This window comes from Bolinopsis microptera, chromosome 4 (assembly GCF_026151205.1).
Source record: "Bolinopsis microptera isolate Bmic1 chromosome 4, MBARI_Bmic_1.0, whole genome shotgun sequence".
NCBI lineage: Eukaryota > Metazoa > Ctenophora > Tentaculata > Lobata > Bolinopsidae > Bolinopsis > Bolinopsis microptera.
This window is the reverse complement of record NC_087075.1, coordinates 13,531,829-13,553,482: the sequence shown is the minus strand read 5'-3', so window position 1 is coordinate 13,553,482 and position 21,654 is coordinate 13,531,829. Positions and strand designations below refer to the sequence as shown.

The 21,654-nt window shown below is 39.9% G+C and overlaps 2 protein-coding genes and 1 non-coding gene across 3 annotated transcripts; 2 read left to right on the top strand and 1 right to left on the bottom strand.

Moving 5' to 3' along the window:
- Positions 1-821: 821 nt before the first annotated feature.
- LOC134814076 (uncharacterized) lies at positions 822-6,970 on the top strand. The gene is made up of 6 exons (XM_063822080.1): positions 822-947; positions 1,319-1,433; positions 1,664-1,785; positions 5,524-5,643; positions 6,005-6,111; positions 6,330-6,970. Exons 1-6 carry the CDS (start codon positions 825-827, stop codon positions 6,460-6,462), a joined length of 720 nt encoding a protein of 239 aa, XP_063678150.1. The 5' UTR covers positions 822-824; the 3' UTR covers positions 6,463-6,970.
- An 11,148-nt stretch (positions 6,971-18,118) lies between these two features.
- Positions 18,119-21,613, bottom strand: LOC134814439 (uncharacterized). The gene is made up of 3 exons (XM_063822555.1): positions 21,502-21,613; positions 19,938-20,021; positions 18,119-19,356 (listed from the first exon to the last, which is right to left on the bottom strand). Exons 1-3 carry the CDS (start codon positions 21,602-21,604, stop codon positions 19,013-19,015), a joined length of 531 nt encoding a protein of 176 aa, XP_063678625.1. The 5' UTR covers positions 21,605-21,613; the 3' UTR covers positions 18,119-19,012.
- Trnag-gcc (transfer RNA glycine (anticodon GCC)) lies at positions 20,794-20,864 on the top strand. Its single transcript has one exon. It is a non-coding gene; the product is annotated as a tRNA-Gly (tRNA).
- Positions 21,614-21,654: the final 41 nt, after the last annotated feature.

The following is a 21,654-nucleotide window of genomic DNA, read 5'->3' as shown; positions in this document are numbered from 1 at the left end:
TTTGAGAACACTTTCCTTTTGTCACATTGTAATAATGCAATATACCACTAACCAGATAATGCCCTATTATTAAGAATAACTGTATCAGGTGTAACAACGTGTTGTACGTGAGAGGTGTAGAAGAGGAAGGAGCAAGCCAGGAGATCATGGCTTGAGAAGTACACTTCATTATATAGTGACATGTAACTACTAGAGGAGTACATCTTGTAACTAAGTGCAATTGTGGTAACTAGGTGGTAACTACTAACTAGTTGGACAATAGACTTGGTTTTGTCAGGCCACGCTTGAGCGAAGAATTTCAGATATGAACATTATCTCTACTTGATAATTCTACCAAGAAAACATTCTTCAGAAAATGACCTTTTTATTTTGCTCGATAGCTTGTATTTTATTTTTATGTTCTTATTTGTCAACTTGATTATTATTATCTATTTAAAAACAAGTTCTTCTTGAGAAATGAGTATCTTGTGTTAAAACTAACAGTAAAAAAAACTAACAAGTAAAAATGTGATTGAAATTACTACAAACTGCAATATTATCTAAGATTAGACATAATTACAAGTTAACTAATATGTACTCTCTGGAAAGGTGAATATAAACAGCATATTATTAACTGCCATGCAGTATTTTAGGATGGTTACTAGGTGTTACTAGGTGTTACTAGGTGTTACTAGGTGTTACTAGCATATTATTAACTGCAGTATTTTAGGATGGTTACTAGGTGTTACTAGGTGTTACTAGCATATTATTAACTGCACTATTTTAGGATGGTTACTAGGTGTTACTAGGTGTTACTAGCATATTATTAACTGCACTATTTTAGGATGGTTTTTATAGTCCACCAACGCTGCGTGAGACACCTTGCCAGTCAAGTTCATCTCCAAATAGAGCGGAATTCCCGACTTCTGCTTCACACCTCCTGTGTCAGATACAATTCCTCACAGCAGGTAATATTCAAATCTAAATCACTAACAATTATTACAATTAAACCCTGATTTACCACAAACCCCAATTTCCCGCATACATTTCATTTCCCCAAATGGGAGTTTAACATAAAATGTAGGGAATGTAAGTGAACAATCAAAACCCCGATTTACTGCCACTTTTTCCCTTCCAGATAGATATTTTTGAATTTTGGAGCTATGTCCTTCCAGAGAGTGAGAGATAAGCACATGACCATCGCACTTTTATTTGATACATACATTGCATCGTAGCAACGTTTGGCCACCTAATATATCAGAACCCGACTAATAATTCCCTACGATATGTTTTGCCTTCGGCAAGGTAGAATCTGAAAGATCTACTATAACTCATTTAGGGTGAGAGGAAAATAGCAGAGAAGAAGCAGAGTTCATCAGATCACAGTGTTTCAGTGTTTGAGCGCCTGAACAAGGAAGATACTAAGGCAGTTACTGTCACCCAGAAAGTGGTAGGTGTTTCAAAATATTAATTCAAAAAGGTAGAATTAAATTATATATTTATAAAGAACAATAAGGTCAGAAACTCTTATCAGTTCTGTTGTATTATTTCAAAACTTTTCACACCAAATTACCTGGTGTTACCCGGTATTTTATATGTGTTACCAGAGGTAACAGAGTTTACTAGGTGTTACTAGGTGTTACTAGGTGTTACTAGGTGTTACCCGGCGTTAATCTGCAGGTAGAAAACGCTAAGACTTCAGTGAACTTGTTCGTGATTATAGGAGGTTGCGGTATAGTGCTTTATCTTGCTTACATGGTCCTGTCTGAATTCTTCTCTAACGTGTCACCTTCATCTGTATTCAAGGTACAGGATAACAGCACTGTATTATTGTTATTACCTACATTACATGTTTAATATAATGGTTATATGTATTATTATTTAAATAATGAGAATGTTTAATTTAGCTAGAAATTATTATAATATTATATTGGGGGGGGGGGGTGTCACGTCCGTCTATGTCCGCTTGTCTCATAGAATCCAAAAAGGACAGGACACAGGCGGACACAGGCGGACATAGGCGGACATAGGCGGACATAGACGGACATAGACGGACATAGACGGACATATACGGACATTAGCGGACATTAATGGACACCTAAATTGCTAAATAAAATGTTCAATTTTTGCTGTTATATAATGGGGATCATGTTTTTTGTCCGGTACCCTATATTTTCAAAACGGACAAAAAATAGAGCGGACAAAAACGGACAAAAATGGAAATAAAATTTAGATGCTTCCTCCTCCTACTCTTCCTCCTCCTCCTCCTGGGTCTTTCTGATCTTCCTCAGTCCTCTTCCTCCTCCCCTCCTCAGTCCTCCTCCTACTCCTCCTCCTCGTCCTCAGTCCTCCTCATCAGTCCTCAACAGTCCTCCTCCTCCTGAGTCCTCCTCCTCCTCCTCAGTCCTCCTCCTAGGTCCTCCTCCTGGGTCCTCCTCCTCCTCTTCATCCTCCTCCTCTTCATCCTCCTCCTCTTCCTCCTCAGTCCTCAGTCCTCCTCCTCATCCTTCTCCTCAGTCCTCCATCCTCCTCCTCAGTCCTCCCCCAGTCCCCCTCCTCCTCCTTCTATTCAGTCCTCCTCCTCCTCCTCAGTCCTCCTCCTTCTCAGTCTTCCTCAGTCCTCCTCCTCCTCTTCCCTCTCAGTCATCCTCCTCAGCCATCCTCCTCAGTCCTCCTCCTCAGTCCTCCTCCTCCTGGGTCCTCCTCCTCCTCTTCATCCTCCCCCTCTTCCTCCTCGGTCCTCAGTCCTCCTCCTCAGTCCTCCTCCTCAGTCCTCCTCCTCATCCTTCTCATCAGTCCTCCTCCTCCTCAGTCCTCTCCCAGTCCCCCTCCTTCTCCTCCTCCTATTCAGTCCTCCTCCTCCTCCTCATCCTCAGTTCTCCTCAGTCCTCCTTCTCATTTCTCCTAAGTCCTCCTCCTGAGTCCTCCTCTTCCTCCTGAGTCCTCCTCCTGAGTCCTCCTCCTCCTCCCTCTCAGTCATCCTCCTCAGTCATCCTCCTCAGCCACTCCTCCTTTGGTGCACAAAACACTGCAGTACGGTTATGTTGAATAATTGTGGTTAATGGGTCATCTATGTGGCCACTATGGTGGTTAAAATACCAGTTTTAGGGTTAACCACCATTTTGAGATATGATATTATGAACTGAGTAGTCATTATATTGAGATCATATCATGGTGCAACTATCACAAAAGTTTTCAAACCTCATGGGGGGCATTTTGTGGTCCTGATGGTGGTTTTAAATTGAAGATGAACGGTGAGCTATAAATATTGCTCTGATTATAGATGTATAGTGGTGGTTGTTCATTTGTGCATGGATGATAATTTTTTATCACAAATGTGCAATTTAATAGTATGGTTGATTTGAGGTGGTTAATATTCGTAAAAAGTGCTAAAAAGATGGTTAAAATGTCAAAATTTGTTGTTAACCACCAATCAAAACATTATTAATGATTTTAGTCAACATTTTATGGTCAACAAAGGACATTTGAAGGGTCTTGATAAAAGTTATCAAGAAATGTTGTCATAAAAGTGGTTAAAAGGGCTATATTACTTGCTAGGCTGTTGAAAAAGGCATCTATTAAAGTGAAAATTAACCACAATATGAACTTCAGATAATGGTTTGCTATCCAAATGAGTGTATATTTGTTTTCAAATGCATAATTGACACCAAGTTCATGCATTCCGATCAATGTGCAGCTAAGGTGGTTAAAATGTCTCGAAAATACCCTATATTTGCACTAATTAACCATTGTTAGAGCACATATTAGCTTTGTAAAGCTATAGCTGGCCATGCTACATTATCTAGATATAACTACCTGCTCATTTATATGACCAGAAACATTGCTGAGTCCTATGTTGCGTCCATCATGGTTAATAAAGGTCTAAAATTGACCAAAATCAGTGTTTTTGGTCGTTTTAACCGCCATACGGACACACATTTTGTTGCATTATCTTTAAAATCACTTATTATCCTTCAGCTATCTCTCATAATCAAATATCAAAACAAAATAAGGCACCAAAAGGTCAGATTGTGCTGAATAATGGTTAATTTGTGATGGCTTCTGTTGACCGAAGGTCCAAAATCAACATGTTTTAACCACATTATGGCCACATCTAAGGTTTTATTGTATTGGGACCATAGCCAAAAGTTTTGGGCACCTGGATGGTGTACTCTGCTTTTGGAATTATGGTGATATCTCAATGCTGTGCCATTCCAGGTGCGCACGCACACACTTTTGGGGTTTTTTTGATATACCACAGTTGGTGGTTAACCGTTTTACATTACACCTTCAATAAAAGTATTGGGCACTCTAGTGGTGACATAATATATAAAGAAATTAAGCATAAACTAAATATGTTGGCCTACAGATGGTTAAGTACTACAGTGGTGTATTTCAAAGTTTCCCCAGATTTGCTGCTATTGCTGCTCCTACTTCTCAGTCCTCCTCAGTCCTCCTCCTGAGTCCTCCTCCTCCTGAGTCATCCTCCTCAGTTCTCCTCCTCCTCCTCCTAGGTCCTACTTCTGGGTCCTCCTCCTCCTCCTCCTGGGTCTTCCTGATCCTCCTCTTCCCTCTCAGTCATCCTCCTCAGTCATCCTCCTCAGCCATCCTCCTCAGCCATCCTCCTCAGCCATCCTCCTCAGCCATCCTCCTCAGTACTCTTCAGTACTCTTCAGTCTTCCTCCTTCTCAGTCCTCCTCAGTCCTCCTCCTGAGTCCTCCTCCTCCTCAGTCATCCTCCTCAGTCCTCCTCCTCCTCCTCCTGGGTCTTCCTGATCCTCCTCAGTCCTCTTCCTCCTCCCCTCCTCAGTCCTCCTCCTACTCCTCCTCCTCGTCCTCAGTCCTCCTCCCCAGTCCTCAACAGTCCTCCTCCTCCCTAGTCCTCCTCCTCCTCCTCCTCCTCCTGGGGCCTTTTCCTGGGTCCCTATATAACTTGATATAATAAGTTAAAGCTATTAATAGCTTTAGTGTGATTAATAAGTCGTTTGTTTTGTACAAAATTATAATACATAGAAGTTGCGAAAAATTCTAAAAAATGTTTGTCCACTAATGTCCACCAATGTCCGCTAATGTCCACCAATGTCCGTCCGAGTCCGCCAATGTCCGTCCGGGTCCGCAAATGTCCGTCTGAGTCCGCCAATGTCCGTCCAAGTCCGCCAATGTCCGTCCGTGTCCGCCAATGTCCGTCCGAGTCCGCCAATGTCCGTCCAAGTCCGCCAATGTCCGTCCGTGTCCGCCAATGTCCGTCCGAGTCCGCCAATGTCCGTCCGTGTCCGCCAATGTCCCAAAAAACACGTCCGTTGTCTCATAGAATCCAAAAAGGACAGGACATAGGCGGACATAGACGGACGTGACACCCCCCCCCCTATATTGTATCAGAAGCATTGTTCATAAAATCTGAACTGATTAAAAAGTCCATAATCTTGGTTGAATGACTTAAATGTACATCTTTGTTGGGTATATTTTAATGTCGAAGCGTGTAATAAATGTTAGAATTTATTTATTTATTTATAATCGTAGACTACCTTTAACATGGTATATACAGATGGCAATGAAGAAGATAATGAAGGACGAGAGAACGTCATTGATATTGGGAGACAAGATAAAGGGGTACGGAGATCCAAATAGCAGAACTAGGAAACGTCTCGAGCATCAGCCGTACATGGTAAGTATAATAAATAATGCTCCCTTCGTCGCTAAATAATGCCCTGTTCAATTCATCAAACAGATCTCCGCTCTATTGTATTCTAAAATCATTTTCTAATTTGGAGAGGGTTTATTAAAAACATACAACGGCTAACATACTTGAAATTTGGTATAATGCATAAATTCGACACCTAGTGAGTGTAGTGACACAATGTGATGAAGAGTTTTTAGCAACTGCTCCTTCATAATATTTTGTGTCATTTCTCAAAAAAGTCACACTTTCTATGGTACACCCTGTATATGTCAAAATACATGTGTAAATCGTCTTCATCTTCTAATTACACTAATTACATCTTCTAATTACACTCTACTTCTTTCAGGTGGCAGATGTTGACTATCTGAGGGTTATATTCCACGTAGAGGGAACCAAGAGATCTGGAGTGGTTTCCTGCGATCTTAAGAAGTCTAAAAACGGATGGAAGACTAGGTAGGCACAATATGAAGCAATATTACATTGTTTATTATCATTTTATCTAATTCTATGGTAATTGTTGGAGTATTGCAATTAAATGTTTAGACGTGAGATTTTGTCGAACGTTCAAAAAGTTTAAGTTTAACTTTTTAAGTGCTCTTTGTTTCCTGGATATATTTTTAAGTGCGGTGAACTCTGGGCTGGATCTTTGCTCTTATTCTATAATCCTTCAGGTACATAATAATAAAACTGGACGGGTTTCCCCCCGGTAAGATAACGATAGAAGATAACAGACACGAGACAGACGCGGAGGATTTACCTGACATTGATTACAGCGATGTAGCCTTCTCCGAGGAGAATGAGTAAATAAGCCTTGGGAGGGGGGCCGGGGATTTGTGATCCTCTAAGACCTCTATTATTAAGTTATTAGAGTTCTGAGAATTTTAGTATTGGAGTTTGTTGCAGTAAATTTCTTTCCTATTTGAACTTAGTGTTAAAATAAGATTTTATGGAAGTTGATTATAACAGAATGATAGAGGTTTATTCTTTATTTTGTAAATATGCATCAATGGGTTAAATTAGTGAAACAATATTATCATACCAAGTCAAATACTTTGTCAAGCTGGAATAAGTATAAAGTTATCTCCTTAAATATTTATTCTTTGTATTCGAAAATAACGATGAGAAACAATGTTTATTTAAAATTTCAATAACTTTAAAGCACAGAAAATCGGATAGCCAACATTTTATTTATGTCCACTGTCCAGTCTGTAAGTTTGTTTTTAAAAGAAGAAATTGGTAAAGTTTTTGTCGCTGAGCTTCTCCTTTTTTTCGGATAAATTTTGATTTTTATAGATGTTCGTTTTGATAACAAGTGTTAGTTTCAATTTGTTTTTATTAAGTTATCGTGATATTCATAAAGAGAGTTGGAAGTATCCAGATGATCGCACAGTAAATCAGATTGACCATGTCTGCATCTCTACCAAGTGGAGTCACTCTGTACTCAAGTAAGAGCCTGCACTGTAGGCTGTAGGGGTGCAGACATTGGCTCCGATAATTATCTGGTTCGGGGTCAATTTAAAATCAAACTTATGGAAGTTCAAAAATGAACGCAACACGTAAGATCTCTCTGGCGATTGAGAATCAGTCAAAGGTTGAAGAATACTGCATCGCTCTTCAAAATTGTTTCAGCTGCTAACCAATGTAGTGGAGGAGAATCTTGATGGAGAGTTGACATTAGTTAGTGATACCATCAAATAAGTATCTATGGAGGTACTGGGTGAGAGCATCTGTCTCAGGTAAATCCTTATTGCCGAACTCAGTATAAGATCGAATAGAAGGCTCCGAGGGACAGCAACAATAGGAGCGAATACTCTCGGGCCAACAAACAGAAGAGCTATAGAAAATATGGCGAGAATTAGGCTCTTAGGGTTGCAGCAAATTTTGGAACTGCTCCTGTCCACGGCCAGCAGAGGGAAGTCTGGCAACGGACAAAGATTTTGTCAGGTAAGAAGAACCGGAAATCAACTGTTGTCAGAGATTAAACTGTGAAGATGATTGCTGATCCCTCTGCTCATCTGCCAAAATCATTATGGCCTGCCTTGTACTATACATGCATTCTTTAATGGAACTGTCAGTTCTGTCAGACACAACGGTCAGAATGTTTGAAGTTCGATTATTTAGACACGATCTATTGTAGAGCTGGCAAGACAAAACTTGCTGAACTTGACACTCTGTACAAAAAGGTAGCCAAAATAGCTCTCAACGTTCCAAAAACAGAGAGCAGCCTTAATGTTTATAGAGACATGAAATGGTTACCACTCCATCTTAGACGACAACTCCATCTGTCAAATTATATGTTTAGAATCATCCATGACAATTGTCCTACAAACTTTATGAACAAATTTAGTTACATATCAGGAGGTAGTAGGAGCGGCGAAAGCTGCAACCTTTATGTCAATAGATCAACATCACATAAAAACTTTCAATACTTGGGGGCAAAATGTTGGAATAATGTTCCAACAGATCTACGAAATCTGCCCGATGTTAAAAGCTTTAGTGATTCGTATAAGAAACAGCTACTATCATCTATAACAGCAGACCCTAATTATACCGTCGACAATTCATATGACAAATTTTACACTGCAATCATAGTCGCCGATAACTAAGTAACTTCTAATTCTTTTAAATCTGAGGCATATATAATTGATGTATCGAAAAGATATTCCCTTTTTTACCACCTTACCATTCTGATTGATTTTGCACATGACTGACATGTTTTAACTGGAGAAGGGGTTCCCACAGTGGTAGTTTTATAAACCACTTTTAATTTATTGACCTATTATACTTAGTGGTAGTTTTATAGACCACATTTAATTTATTAACTTATCATACTTAGTATTTTTTTTTGGTGACTGTATCACCCAGTTTTAACATTTGATAATTGTACAGTTTATTGACGACACATTGACTGAATGTTATTTTATATTCTAATTTATATTCTAGATATTTTATTTATTTTACAACAGACGACAACTTCCTGTTTTTTCTTCTATATTAGTTACTCATATCTCTTGTACAGACTTTTTTACAAGGACATTGACAAATGATACTCACATTAGGCATTCATTATTGCATCTAAATTATTTCACTTGCATTAGGCTTAGAAATTTATTCTCTGGTCAACAGATTTCAAATGTTTGATTAATTTGTAGTATGACAGTAAGGTATATAAGAAGTTATTTAATTTTGCTTGGGCTATTATATTGACTAGGTATTGAGGACTTGAGGTTTAATGATGATATGGAATTTGAATTCTATATAAATTTACGCTATGTGGTTGGGGCATTTTGCATAGTAAATATGGTTACTACTCATATATATCATATTATTTGATTGGTATTCGATTTCTGATTATTTCTCTAGGAATATGATTATTATATCTCAATTTGGCTTTAGGTAGGGTGCCCCGCTAAAAGAACTGGATTCTTCCAGGAAGCATCCCGTGCACAGAGCTTGGTCTACATATATATTAAATTATTAACCATTCATTCTGTATGTGCACGAAAATTCATTTCAATCAGTAAGAATGTTAGAAGTAAGCTCTGGCACGGGTCAAGGAGACATTCAGGGCCCTCGGCCCTCCCATTTTTAATGTCTGCATCAATGTAGCTGCTGAGCAAACAGAAAGAAGCAAAATGGTTTCTCACGGAGCGGTTATTCACAGATCTTTGAGTGCGCTTGGTGACAATATCACTGTGTGTTAGACACAAATTATGACATGACTGTACTAGATAACATGGAGGAAGGTCTTCAAGAAACAACTGACCTTTTGTGTATGTTTGCTGCCCAGGGAGGTCTCATAATTAATGGTAAAAACACTTGAGGCTATGGTAATAAGTAAAGAACCTTTTTAAGTCCCAACGGCCATGCCCAAATTAAGCCACTGTGAACATCACTGTTAGCTGTTGAAGACACAACAATGCAGCATGTTATAGTGACGGTACTATTGACCGTGAGCTGTCTGCTAGGATTCGGAAAACTTCTGAAACATGGGAAAAGAGGGCGTCCAATAAAGAACTGAATTGATTGTTGGAAGATGCTGTAACGTTTTCAGGAAACGCTGATATAGATCTAGAAGGAGCGAGCGAGCTGGCAAGCACTGCAACTGGAGAGAAATGATACGACACAAACGGGAGTTTATTGGTGCAGGCCACTCGAACGATTGAGGAGACCCAATAAAGTACACGTAAGTACAAACCTTGTTAATAAAGTGGTGGTCCCTCCAATTTGTTCAATTGATGGTAAATATTTCCTTATTTATAAGAAATGTTTGTTACAACGACCGATCTTTAAACAGAATGCATGGCTAAACAGTAGGCGGGCGGTTTGTTTTTATCATTTACTTGGCATTAATGGTCATTAGTAGTCACATGATATGAATTATTATTTATTTATTTGGGTCATCAGCTTAAAAAATTTTTAATTTTCGGATCGGAGGTGATTCAAGAGCCCAAACAGCCCTTTCGCCGCACGTGTGCTTCATTTTGGCGCCATTTCCTCCAAAACATCTATTTTACTAGTGAGAGCACGTTTCCTTGATTTTTGTAGTGGATTTGTAGTGCTTTTCACCCCTGTAGTGCTTTTATGTTCCGGGGTAGGTGGGACATGTTTTAGTTTAAAAATGGGTTCTACCTGTCCCAAACCATCATAAAAATCAAGTTTTGACCTCTCAACCCACTCGGGCCACTCCCAGGGGCCACGCCCATCCCAAAATGACCGAAATCCAGCTAAAATCCAGACTTTAAAATCTTTACCCCTGTAGTGCTTTTATGTTCCGGGGTAGGTGGGACATGTTTTAGTTTAAAAATGGGTTCTACCTGTCCCAAACCATCATAAAAATCAAGTTTCGACCTCTCAACCCACTCGGGCCACTCCCAGGGGCCACACCCATCCCAAAATGACCGAAATCGAGCTAAAATCCAGACTTTAAAATCTTTACCCCTGTAGTGCTTTTATGTTCCGGGGTAGGTGGGACATGTTTTAGTTTAAAAATGGGTTCTACCTGTCCCAAACCATCATAAAAATCAAGTTTCGACCTCTCAACCCACTCGGGCCACTCCCAGGGGCCACGCCCATCCCAAAATGACCGAAATCGAGCTAAAATCCAGACTTTAAAATCTTTACCCCTGTAGTGCTTTTATGTTCCGGGGTAGGTGGGACATGTTTTAGTTTAAAAATGGGTTCTACCTGTCCCAAACCATCATAAAAATCAAGTTTCGACCTCTCAACCCACTCGGGCCACTCCCAGGGGCCACGCCCATCCCAAAATGACCGAAATCGAGCTAAAATCCAGACTTTAAAATCTTTACCCCTGTAGTGCTTTTATGTTCCGGGGTAGGTGGGACATGTTTTAGTTTAAAAATGGGTTCTACCTGTCCCAAACCATCATAAAAATCAAGTTTCGACCTCTCAACCCACTCGGGCCACTCCCAGCGGCCACGCCCATCCCAAAATGACCGAAATCCAGCTAAAATCCAGACTTTAAAATCTTTACCCCTGTAGTGCTTTTATGTTCCGGGGTAGGTGGGACATGTATTAGTTTAAAAATGGGTTCTACCTGTCCCAAACCATCATAAAAATCAAGTTTCGACCTCTCAACCCACTCGGGCCACTCCCAGGGGCCACACCCATCCCAAAATGACCGAAATCCAGCTAAAATCCAGACTTTAAAATCTTTACCCCTGTAGTGCTTTTATGTTCCGGGGTAGGTGGGACATGTTTTAGTTTAAAAATGGGTTCTACCTGTCCCAAACCATCATAAAAATCAAGTTTCGACCTCTCAACCCACTCGGGCCACTCCCAGCGGCCACGCCCATCCCAAAATGACCGAAATCCAGCTAAAATCCAGACTTTAAAATCTTTACCCCTGTAGTGCTTTTATGTTCCGGGGTAGGTGGGACATGTATTAGTTTAAAAATGGGTTCTACCTGTCCCAAACCATCATAAAAATCAAGTTTCGACCTCTCAACCCACTCGGGCCACTCCCAGGGGCCACACCCATCCCAAAATGACCGAAATCCAGCTAAAATTCAGACTTTAAAATCTTTACCCCTGTAGTGCTTTTATGTTCCGGGGTAGGTGGGACATGTTTTAGTTTAAAAATGGGTTCTACCTGTCCCAAACCATCATAAAAATCAAGTTTCGACCTCTCAACCCACTCGGGCCACTCCCAGGGGCCACGCCCATCCCAAAATGACCGAAATCCAGCTAAAATCCAGACTTTAAAATCTTTACCCCTGTAGTGCTTTTACGTTTCGGGGTAGGTGGGACATGTTTTTGTTTAAAAATGGGTTCTACCTGTCCCAAACCATCATAAAAATCAAGTTTTGACCTCTCAACCCACTGAGGCCACTCCCAGGGGCCACGCCTTACCCAGAAAAGCTACAGGTAGTGGGGTGGGGCAAAACTAACGTTACATACGTTGAGTCTTATACCACCACTGTGTTTCATATTATGTACCTGCAACTTTGCAGATGGCATGCTGTAACTACTCATTCGAGGATTCCGTCGCCAATGTTCAAAAATTTGAATATTTAGACTACGCCCATATAATATTAAATCACCTATATTTTTCTTTCCGGACATGCTAGACGCCCATTTATTGCAGATTACTGCAGATTATTAATTGTTGCATCTGATCTGAAAAATTAAGGCCAAACGTATTTGAAATGACGAAGTTATCAAGCATTCAATGTATCTCGTTAACAAAATTGATTGGGTGATTATGTGATAGGTCACATTAATTGGGTTCCCTTGCAATTTGACGGGGCCATCTAATCACCTCATCAGGTAATCGAATCACCTGATCACACGTAATGGACAAACTCGTCATGCCTCGTATCTTGGTCATCTGAGAGGCTACAACTCTCATTTTTTCAGATCGAACGTAATTTGAATGGCCAAATACGATCCTATACAACTTGGCTCGATCTGATTATCAAAAGTATCAAATAAATGCATTCATAAACCTTCATTAAATAAAATAGTAAAATGAAAATGAATATTCTTTGATTTAATATATTCCTCGAATGAGTGGTGATAGTAAGTCATACCAAAAAGAATACCCCGGAACAGGGGTGTAGGAAGCGGGGGGGGGGGGCAGGGAAGCCATCCCCCCTCGCCCCTCCCCATGAAATCTGGGCAAGGGGCCAAAAAGGGCCAACAATTTTTGGAAAAAATTGTTTTCCCGAAAATTTTAGTCAAAAATTTTGTAAGACGTATAAGATTTTGGACTCGAGGGTCCCCCTTTGTAATGCGATCTCGGAAGGCAGGCCCCCCTTTGCAATACGAGCTCGGAAGCGGGAGCTCAGCTTTCAGAGGTACGTATCGAGAATGACTCGGACCGAACATTTTCTAAGTCAAAAATTTTCAAAGTTTTCTTGGAAACTACTTTTGTTCATGTTTCCTGCTACCCTGATCATTATGAGATTATGAGCCAAAAATGTTTTTTTCGGTTTTCGAAGTTCGATATAAGATTTTGGACTCGAGGGTCCCCCTTTGTAATGCGATCTCGGAAGGCAGGCCCCCCCCCCCCCCCCCTTTGCAATACGAGCTCGGAAGCGGGAGCTCAGCTTTCAGAGGTACGTATCGAGAATGACTCGGACCGAACATTTTCTAAGTCAAAAATTTTCAAAGTTTTCTTGGAAACTACTTTTGTTCATGTTTCCTGCTACCCTGATCATTATGAGCCAAAAATGTTTTTTTCGGTTTTCGAAGTTCGATATAAGATTTTGGACTCGAGGGTCCCCCTTTGTAATGCGATCTCGGAAGGCAGGCCCCCCCTTTGCAATACGAGCTCGGAAGCAGGAGCTCAGCTTTCAGAGGTACGTATCGAGAATGACTCGGACCGAAAATTTTCTAAGTCAAAAATTTTCAAAGTTTTCTTGGAAACTACTTTTGTTCATGTTTCCTGCTACCCTGATCATTATGAGCCAAAAATAGTTGAGAGGTCGAAACTTGATTTTTATGATGGTTTGGGACAGGTAGAACCCATTTTTAAACTAAAACATGTCCCACCTACCCCGGAACATAAAAGCACTACAGGGGTAAAGATTTTAAAGTCTGGATTTTAGTTGGATTTCGGTCATTTTGGGATGGGCGTGGCCCCTGGGAGTGGCCCGAGTGGGTTGAGAGGTCGAAACTTGATTTTTATGATGGTTTGGGACAGGCAGCACCCATTTTTAATCTAAAACATGTCCCACCTACCCTGGAACATAAAAGCACTACAGGGGTAAAGATTTTAAAGTCTGGATTTTAGATGGATTTCGATCATTTTGGGATGGGCGTGGCCCCTGGGAGTGCCCGAGTGGGTTGAGAGGTCGAAACTTGATTTTTATGATGGTTTGGGACAGGCAGAACCCATTTTTAATCTAAAACATGTTCCACCTACCCCGGAACATAAAAGCACTACAGGGGTAAAGATTTTAAAGTCTGGATTTAGCTGGATTTCGGTCATTTTGGGATGGGCGTGGCCCCTGGGAGTGGCCCGAGTGGGTTGAGAGGTCGAAACTTGATTTTTATGATGGTTTGGGACAGGCAGAACCCATTTTTAGTCTAAAACATGTCCCACCTACCCCGGAACATAAAAGCACTACAGGGGTAAAGATTTTAAAGTCTGGATTTTAGCTGGATTTCGGTCATTTTGGGATGGGCGTGGCCCCTGGGAGTGGCCCGAGTGGGTTGAGAGGTCGAAACTTGATTTTTATGATGGTTTGGGACAGGTAGAACCCATTTTTAAACTAAAACATGTCCCACCTACCCCGGAACATAAAAGCACTACAGGGGTAAAGATTTTAAAGTCTGGATTTTAGCTGGATTTCGGTCATTTTGGGATGGGCGTGGCCCGAGTGGGTTGAGAGGTCGAAACTTGATTTTTATGATGGTTTGGGACAGGCAGAACCCATTTTTAATCTAAAACATATCCCACCTACCCCGGAACATAAAAGCACTACAGGGGTAAAGATTTTAAAGTCTGGATTTTAGCTGGATTTCGGTCATTTTGGGATGGGCGTGGCCCCTGGGAGTGGCCCGAGTGGGTTGAGAGGTCGAAACTTGATTTTTATGATGGTTTGGGACAGGCAGAACCCATTTTTAATCTAAAAAATGTCCCACCTACCTTGGAACATAAAAGCACTACAGGGGTAAAGATTTTAAAGTCTGGATTTAGCTGGATTTCGGTCATATTGGGATGGGTGTGGCCCCTGGGAGTGGCCCGAGTGGGTTGAGAGGTCGAAACTTGATTTTTATGATGGTTTGGGACAAGCAGAACCCATTTTTAATTTAAAACATGTCCCACCTACCCCGGAACATAAAAGCACTACAGGGGTAAAGATTTTAAAGTCTGGATTTTAGCTGGATTTCGGTCATTTTGGGATGGGCGTGGCCCCTGGGAGTGGCCCGAGTGGGTTGAGAGGTCGAAACTTGATTTTTATGATGGTTTGGGACAGGCAGAACCCATTTTTAAACTAAAACATGTCCCACCTACCCCGGAACATAAAAGCACTACAGGGGTAAAGATTTTAAAGTCTGGATTTTAGCTGGATTTCGGTCATTTTGGGATGGGCGTGGCCCCTGGGAATGGCCCGAGTGGGTTGAGAGGTCGAAACTTGATTTTTATGATGGTTTGGGACAGGCAGAACCCATTTTTAATCTAAAACATGTCCCACCTACCCCGGAACATAAAAGCACTACAGGGGTAAAGATTTTAAAGTCTGGATTTTAGCTGGATTTCGGTAATTTTTGGATGAGCGTGGCCCCTGGGAGTGGCCTGAGTGGTTCAAGAGCTTAAAACTTGGGGTTTGTGATGGTTTGGGATATGTACTACCTATTTAAACACCAAAACATGTTTCAATTACTCAGCAACACAAATCACCTTCAGGGCCCAGGGGTAAGATTCTCATTCTGGATTTTTAGGGATTTGTCACAGATTTCAAGCTATTTGGGATGGGCGGCCTGAGTGGGGTGGATGTGTTACTTAGATTTCCATATCTTATAAGTGTCTATAAAAGTTTAAGTACGAGCAGTTTATTGGGACTTCTGACTTCTACGGTAGAAGTAACCGTCGTAGATTCTACAATGATAAATATTGTAAAGTACGTGCGGCGCGCAAAATCCACTACAAAACCTACTACAAATTTCAAGGAAACGTCTTCTGTTACTAGTTTACTTGGTTCTTAAGAATATAGAAAGATGTCACAATGCGCGCACGTACCAACTTATTCTCTGAATTTTGCCATGCAAATTTTGGAATTTGGCCGCCAAATTTTTTTGGAGGCCTAAATCAAAAATCGGCTTCCTAGAATAAGGTGGAAATGCGATTTAGAGTCGATTCCGAAAATTTAATGCAAAAATTTTGAAAACTGATTGAGTTATTTCCCAATTAATGAAATCAATTCCGCGAATGAAGTCTGAAGATACGGGCAATTTTGTTCATTTTTTGGGGTATTTTCGCCTTAGTATCCACATTTAAACAGATATAGTGGGCTAAAGTAGTGGATGTCCTTGCTGTACGGCAAGTTGAACAAGGAACTGAAACTACTAGGTTCCGTACAGGCTCAACTCTACACCCATGTCAATATGTTCATATGCAAGCATCTTGATTATATAAAGCTATAACTTACAGAGAATATGTAGTTTAGGCCTACCTTTTATGTTAAGTTAGTCTTATTCAAAAATATTGATATTTGACCAATTTATGGGACGAAATCTACCAAACTTGGTGCGTATGCCTAAATATGGGCATATGGTTTTTGGCTCATAACTCAGTCATTTTTTGTCCAATCTTGATGAAATTTCATATACGAGTTCAGGAGACCACTAGCTACAAGTAGAGCACCATAAACCTGGGGTTTGGGCATGTTCAGGGTATTTGGCTAAATTGGGCCTAATTTGGACCAAATATGGGCGTGGCTGCCGCCTGCCCCGCGGGCACTGTTTGGCGGTTTGGGTCGACCCCCTCAAAAGTTCGGTCACTGGACACTGGTCCTAGTTTGTTGGTCAACCGCTATCTCGAAATCAAGTTTCACAAAAAAATACCCATTGGTGCACCTTTCCCGAAGTTGCACCGCCGCCTTCGACCGAACTTGGCTACAGTAAAACTCGTCTATCAAATTATAGCTATATCACCTCACTATTCTTCGGGCCGTAAAGGCTCTGACTAGATGTTTACTTTCAGTCGGTTAACAATAATTGTGTTGTGGTGCGTGCAAACCAGGTAAACTTAAATTATTGACGCTTACTCGATTTTTCATGCAACATAAGTATAACAAACTAACTCGTCGATCCTTTGAGCATGAATCTAAAAGTGTATTTTTGTTTATCTGACTGCGGTAAATCGGAGTTTTAATGTACTTTTGCTCGGACTTTGGAGCCGACCTACGTCAGTAAGTAAAGTGTACTTCTTGTTGAGAAAAATTGAAATCCCCAACTGCTCAGAGTACAGTGCTAATGTCCGCGCTGCTGTGCGACACTTTATATTTTACAACAATCAACGGAGACTTTAGAAATAAAAACAGGTTTTTCTACTTGGTTATTCAATAGCAATATAATGGAATACAAAACAAAAACAACAACAAAATCAACTATAAAAAGCAAATAAAATCCGCTGTTGAATGTTCACATGGCTTCTCCCGCTTATTTTGTAAAACTAAAGAATTGTTTTCACGCTAAACCTTATCGGTGATGGCTTAAACTGTTTTGATATTAATGAAACGCCAAAAGGTTGAACCCATGTAAAACTATGAATGCTCTTGGCGTCCCAAGCACTATGATAAACATAATTTGAAAACAAAATCTGAGCTGCTGTAAGTATGAACGCTTCTTCTATTTGCATTCACATTAATTAAATCATCACCAATAAGGTTGTTCCTCAGCTGTACAGTTATTTTTGTTATTCTGGGTATATTTCATTGATCTGATGAAATACTACGTTCTGTTAGGATAAGAGTCTTATTGTCATAACTCATAGCAACCAACCGAGCTTTGATTTATTATTCAGTGCAGCACTTTCGCTCGCTTGTGAAAAATCTGCAGTTTTAGTTCTCACCGGCCTGCTATCACAGTGATTTAACAAATAACTGTCTTAGCAAATATATATGATACTGCCCCCAAAGCTGTGTACCTCAAAATATTAACATCATCCCCGTTTACAAACTGGACATACAAGTAATCTTGGCTGAATCGATCTAAATGCTTGAAATTCCACATACCTGCAGAATTTCGCTGGATTGTACAACTTTCGTCTTGGTAGATTCCAAACACAAGGAAATTTTCCTTCTGGTTGGTAATATACTCAATGATGGAAGTATAGTGTATTGGCTATGCCCCGCTTACTAGTTTAGCTCTTTCTAGTCCCCTGATACACGGCATGTAAACAGGGATTGGCTAGTTAGAGGCGGTCCGTGTAGGCCTTACACTGTGCTTTCCGCAATACTCATAATACAAATTTGGGCCACCTACCCTACTTAAACTACAACTAATGCTTTATGGTATCTAGTGACATTCTATATAGTGAAGTCAATCAGTAATCACTAAACAAAATATTCAATTCGGGAATCCCGACCAAAAAAATCCCGGGATTCCCGAAAATCGGCAAAATTATCGAGATTCCCGAAAATCGGGATTCCCGAAAGCAAATGGTGCTCATCTTTAGGTCCCATTTCGTGTAAAACTTTTAATTTCATGTATATGCCACGACCCAACTAAAACTTTTAATTCAATTTTTTAATTATATTGCAGTCAACGAACATTCTAAAATTTGCAAATATAACACAAATATTTAAAATTCCCGAAAATCGGGAATTGAGAAAATATTCCGGTCGGGAATTCCCGACTGAAAATCGTCGGGAAATCCGGGATTCATGAATCCCGACGTCGGGATTGACTTCACTAATTCAATGTACTTACCATAGTAGCCCCAGCTCTTGCTTGAAGTTGAATTGCTACTTTGGTTTAACTTGTTACTATAATAAATAACCTAGCCCTTGCTTGAATAGCTACTATGGTTACTAGTTACTACAGCTATGGTAACCCATGTTACAGAAAATCTTTACATCTCCAGCTGTTGTAAGTAATACTAAATGATATAGCAACCATTAACCAACCATATCAACGTTGAAACTGTAGCAACATGATAACTATAGCAACATGATAACTATAGCAACATGATAACTATAACAACATGATAACTATATCAACATGATAACTATAGCAACAGGATAACTATAGCAACATGATAACTATAGCAACATGATAACTATAGCAACATGATAACTATAGCAACATGGTGACTATAGCAACATGGTATCTATAGCAACATGGTATCTACAGCAACGTGGTAACTATAGCAACGTGGTAACTAGATATTGTTTTCACCCTGTTTCACATACTCTGGTATTTTAGTTAAGTCCTCATCCTTTTCATCATCAGGCTCCTTCTTACACATCCTCATAATGTGACACACAATGTAAATCACCACCATGGACAACCCCAGGAAGATGTAGATAAAGGGGTATACCCTCCAGAAGAGGTACCTGTCACACTGGCACACTGGCCGGCCGCGGTCATCCTGGGAACAGTAACACGTCTCGTAGATTTCAGACAGGCACTTTACTCTATCCCGCTCTGTCCACTCAACACACTGGGGAAAGCCTGTCTTGTTTCTTGTACACCAGGATAGTGTCTTGGGTTCCGTGTTGTCATCTGCAGGGAGAGATAGCGTTACCTTATATGGTAGTGTTACTGTAGTAACATTACCTTATATGGTAGTGTTACTATAGTAACATAACCTTATTATATGTGGTAGTGTTACTATAGTAACATTACCTTATTATATATGGTAGTGTTACTATAGTAACATTACCTTATTATATATGGTAGTGTTACTATGGACTGTGGTTAATGGTAACACTACCTCACAAGGCAATAATGATACTTGGGAGTTGGGGTTTGCATCGTTATCTAGGGATGTATTTTAATAATACTGGATTTGATCTAAAAACCTTCTGCTGCTCCACAACTATCCTGTAAATATTAGTTATTAGACTGTCACAGTAATTGTAATTGTAAACAGACCGATACTATCAGTCTGTTTACTGCGGAGTCTAAGTGATATGGTTTAAACATGTAAAACAGTAAGAGACATCACAATCTGTTTAAGTTTTGAAGCCAGTAATGGAGGGCGCGTCTCTAGCATTAACCATGGTAACTAGGCGCGATAACGACGGTTACTACGAGGATGTGTCTAGAAAACCATGGTAACTTATATTGTGGGTGTGTCTTACCTGCGCAGTCTATGGTTATATTGAGGTGAGACAGTGTCCCCCAGCACTTGCCCATGCTGTACGTCATGTTATCGCTGCAATATCCTGCCAATAAAACAGGTATTAGCATATTTTATGATTCATAATTGTTTAATGGCCGATTTGCACAGCACATCGGCTAGCGCAACTAGTCTGAACCAGTCTGATAAACAGCATATATGTATGATAACCTGTTCTAGAATCAAGGTAGAATACACCTAGTCGTATTACTACTAATTGGCTTATTTATCATTCAGTCAGCACATTTGAAAATGGATCCTGGATCTTTAAAAGAGAACAGAATATAGAATTGCCGATATGATCTGAAGAATAGGATTATATGATAATATAAATGATTTTTATCTTTAGCCTGCAATTGGAAGCTTTCATCAATCATGTAGAAATAGAATATTGGAACTCATGTTGTGCATTTATGCATGCATGAAAAATGCCGCATAAACATTTACAAGATATCTGATATGGAGAAACTGCAAAACGCTTTTCCCAGCAGCTCACACGTCGATAATGATCAGACCTCACTTCACAACAGTGCCCACATACCACAAGTATTACTGCCTTACAAAACTGGAATAAAAAACCTTTGTAAATTGTCGAAATAATATACATAGATTCAGGTATAATTCGACTCTAGTAGTAGTAATGCAAAAGTTTATTGTCGATTGTAAATAAAAAGGACAATGGCGAGCACTTACCATTACGTAATACTTAGGTGACTTACTTACTAGGTTTAATTTTAATCTTATTATGCTTCCTTGATGATATAAAGCAGAGCAAGTTTATTGTAATAATTGAAAATATATTCACAAGATGTGTAACAGCGTCGGTGGTTGAGTGGTACAATTCTCGCCTGCCACGCGGGAGGCCCGGGTTCGATTCCCGGCCGACGCAGTACTTTTTACTGCAAATTAATAGAACTATTTGTTATCACTATAATTGTTATGACAAAATGTGTTACCAGATGGTTACGATCTGTACCCCTGCATTCTCAACCCTAACATTTGCCTTGATTAATGAGTTTAAGAGTAGAAGAGGTCGATATCAGAATAATTTATTCAACTTATTAATATCCGACAGCGACCTTACTTCTAGTTCTACTTCTATAGATTTAAGCCTAAGAAATGTCGAGGACCTCTTTAAACTTAGATATTTTGCTTTAAAAAGAAACAATTGCCAAGTGGTGAGCACTTACAGTTACTTTGTCGACTTATCTGTTTTGTTTATAAAACTGTGCATGTAAACAACTCATTTATTTATAATATATTTTTGGCAGCTATAAATGGAATAAATACTTAAACTCTTGCACGTGAAACAGTCTTTAACTTTCGTTTTAAAATAACCTCCAACTAAAAGTAATAGAGGTAAGGTAAAACATACTTCTATAGTTTTAATCGGATCAGCACAATTCGGAATATGATTATTAGTATGACGTAGAAATGTCGATTCATCTATTTACCTTTCACATTAAACATTTTCATCGCGGAATTTATTCAGAAAAAAACCGGAAATTTTCTTGAAAGTCACAAACCTGCGTCAGTGAAGTTAAAACCGTGTGCCTCGTTTGAGCATCCTTCTCCGAACATGCTACCAGTCACGGTGAACAGTAACAAAACTCTGAGCTGCTTCTCCATGGCATCCAACCTGCTGTTTTTACTTTTAGGAGTGGGTTACTTAGTTAGCT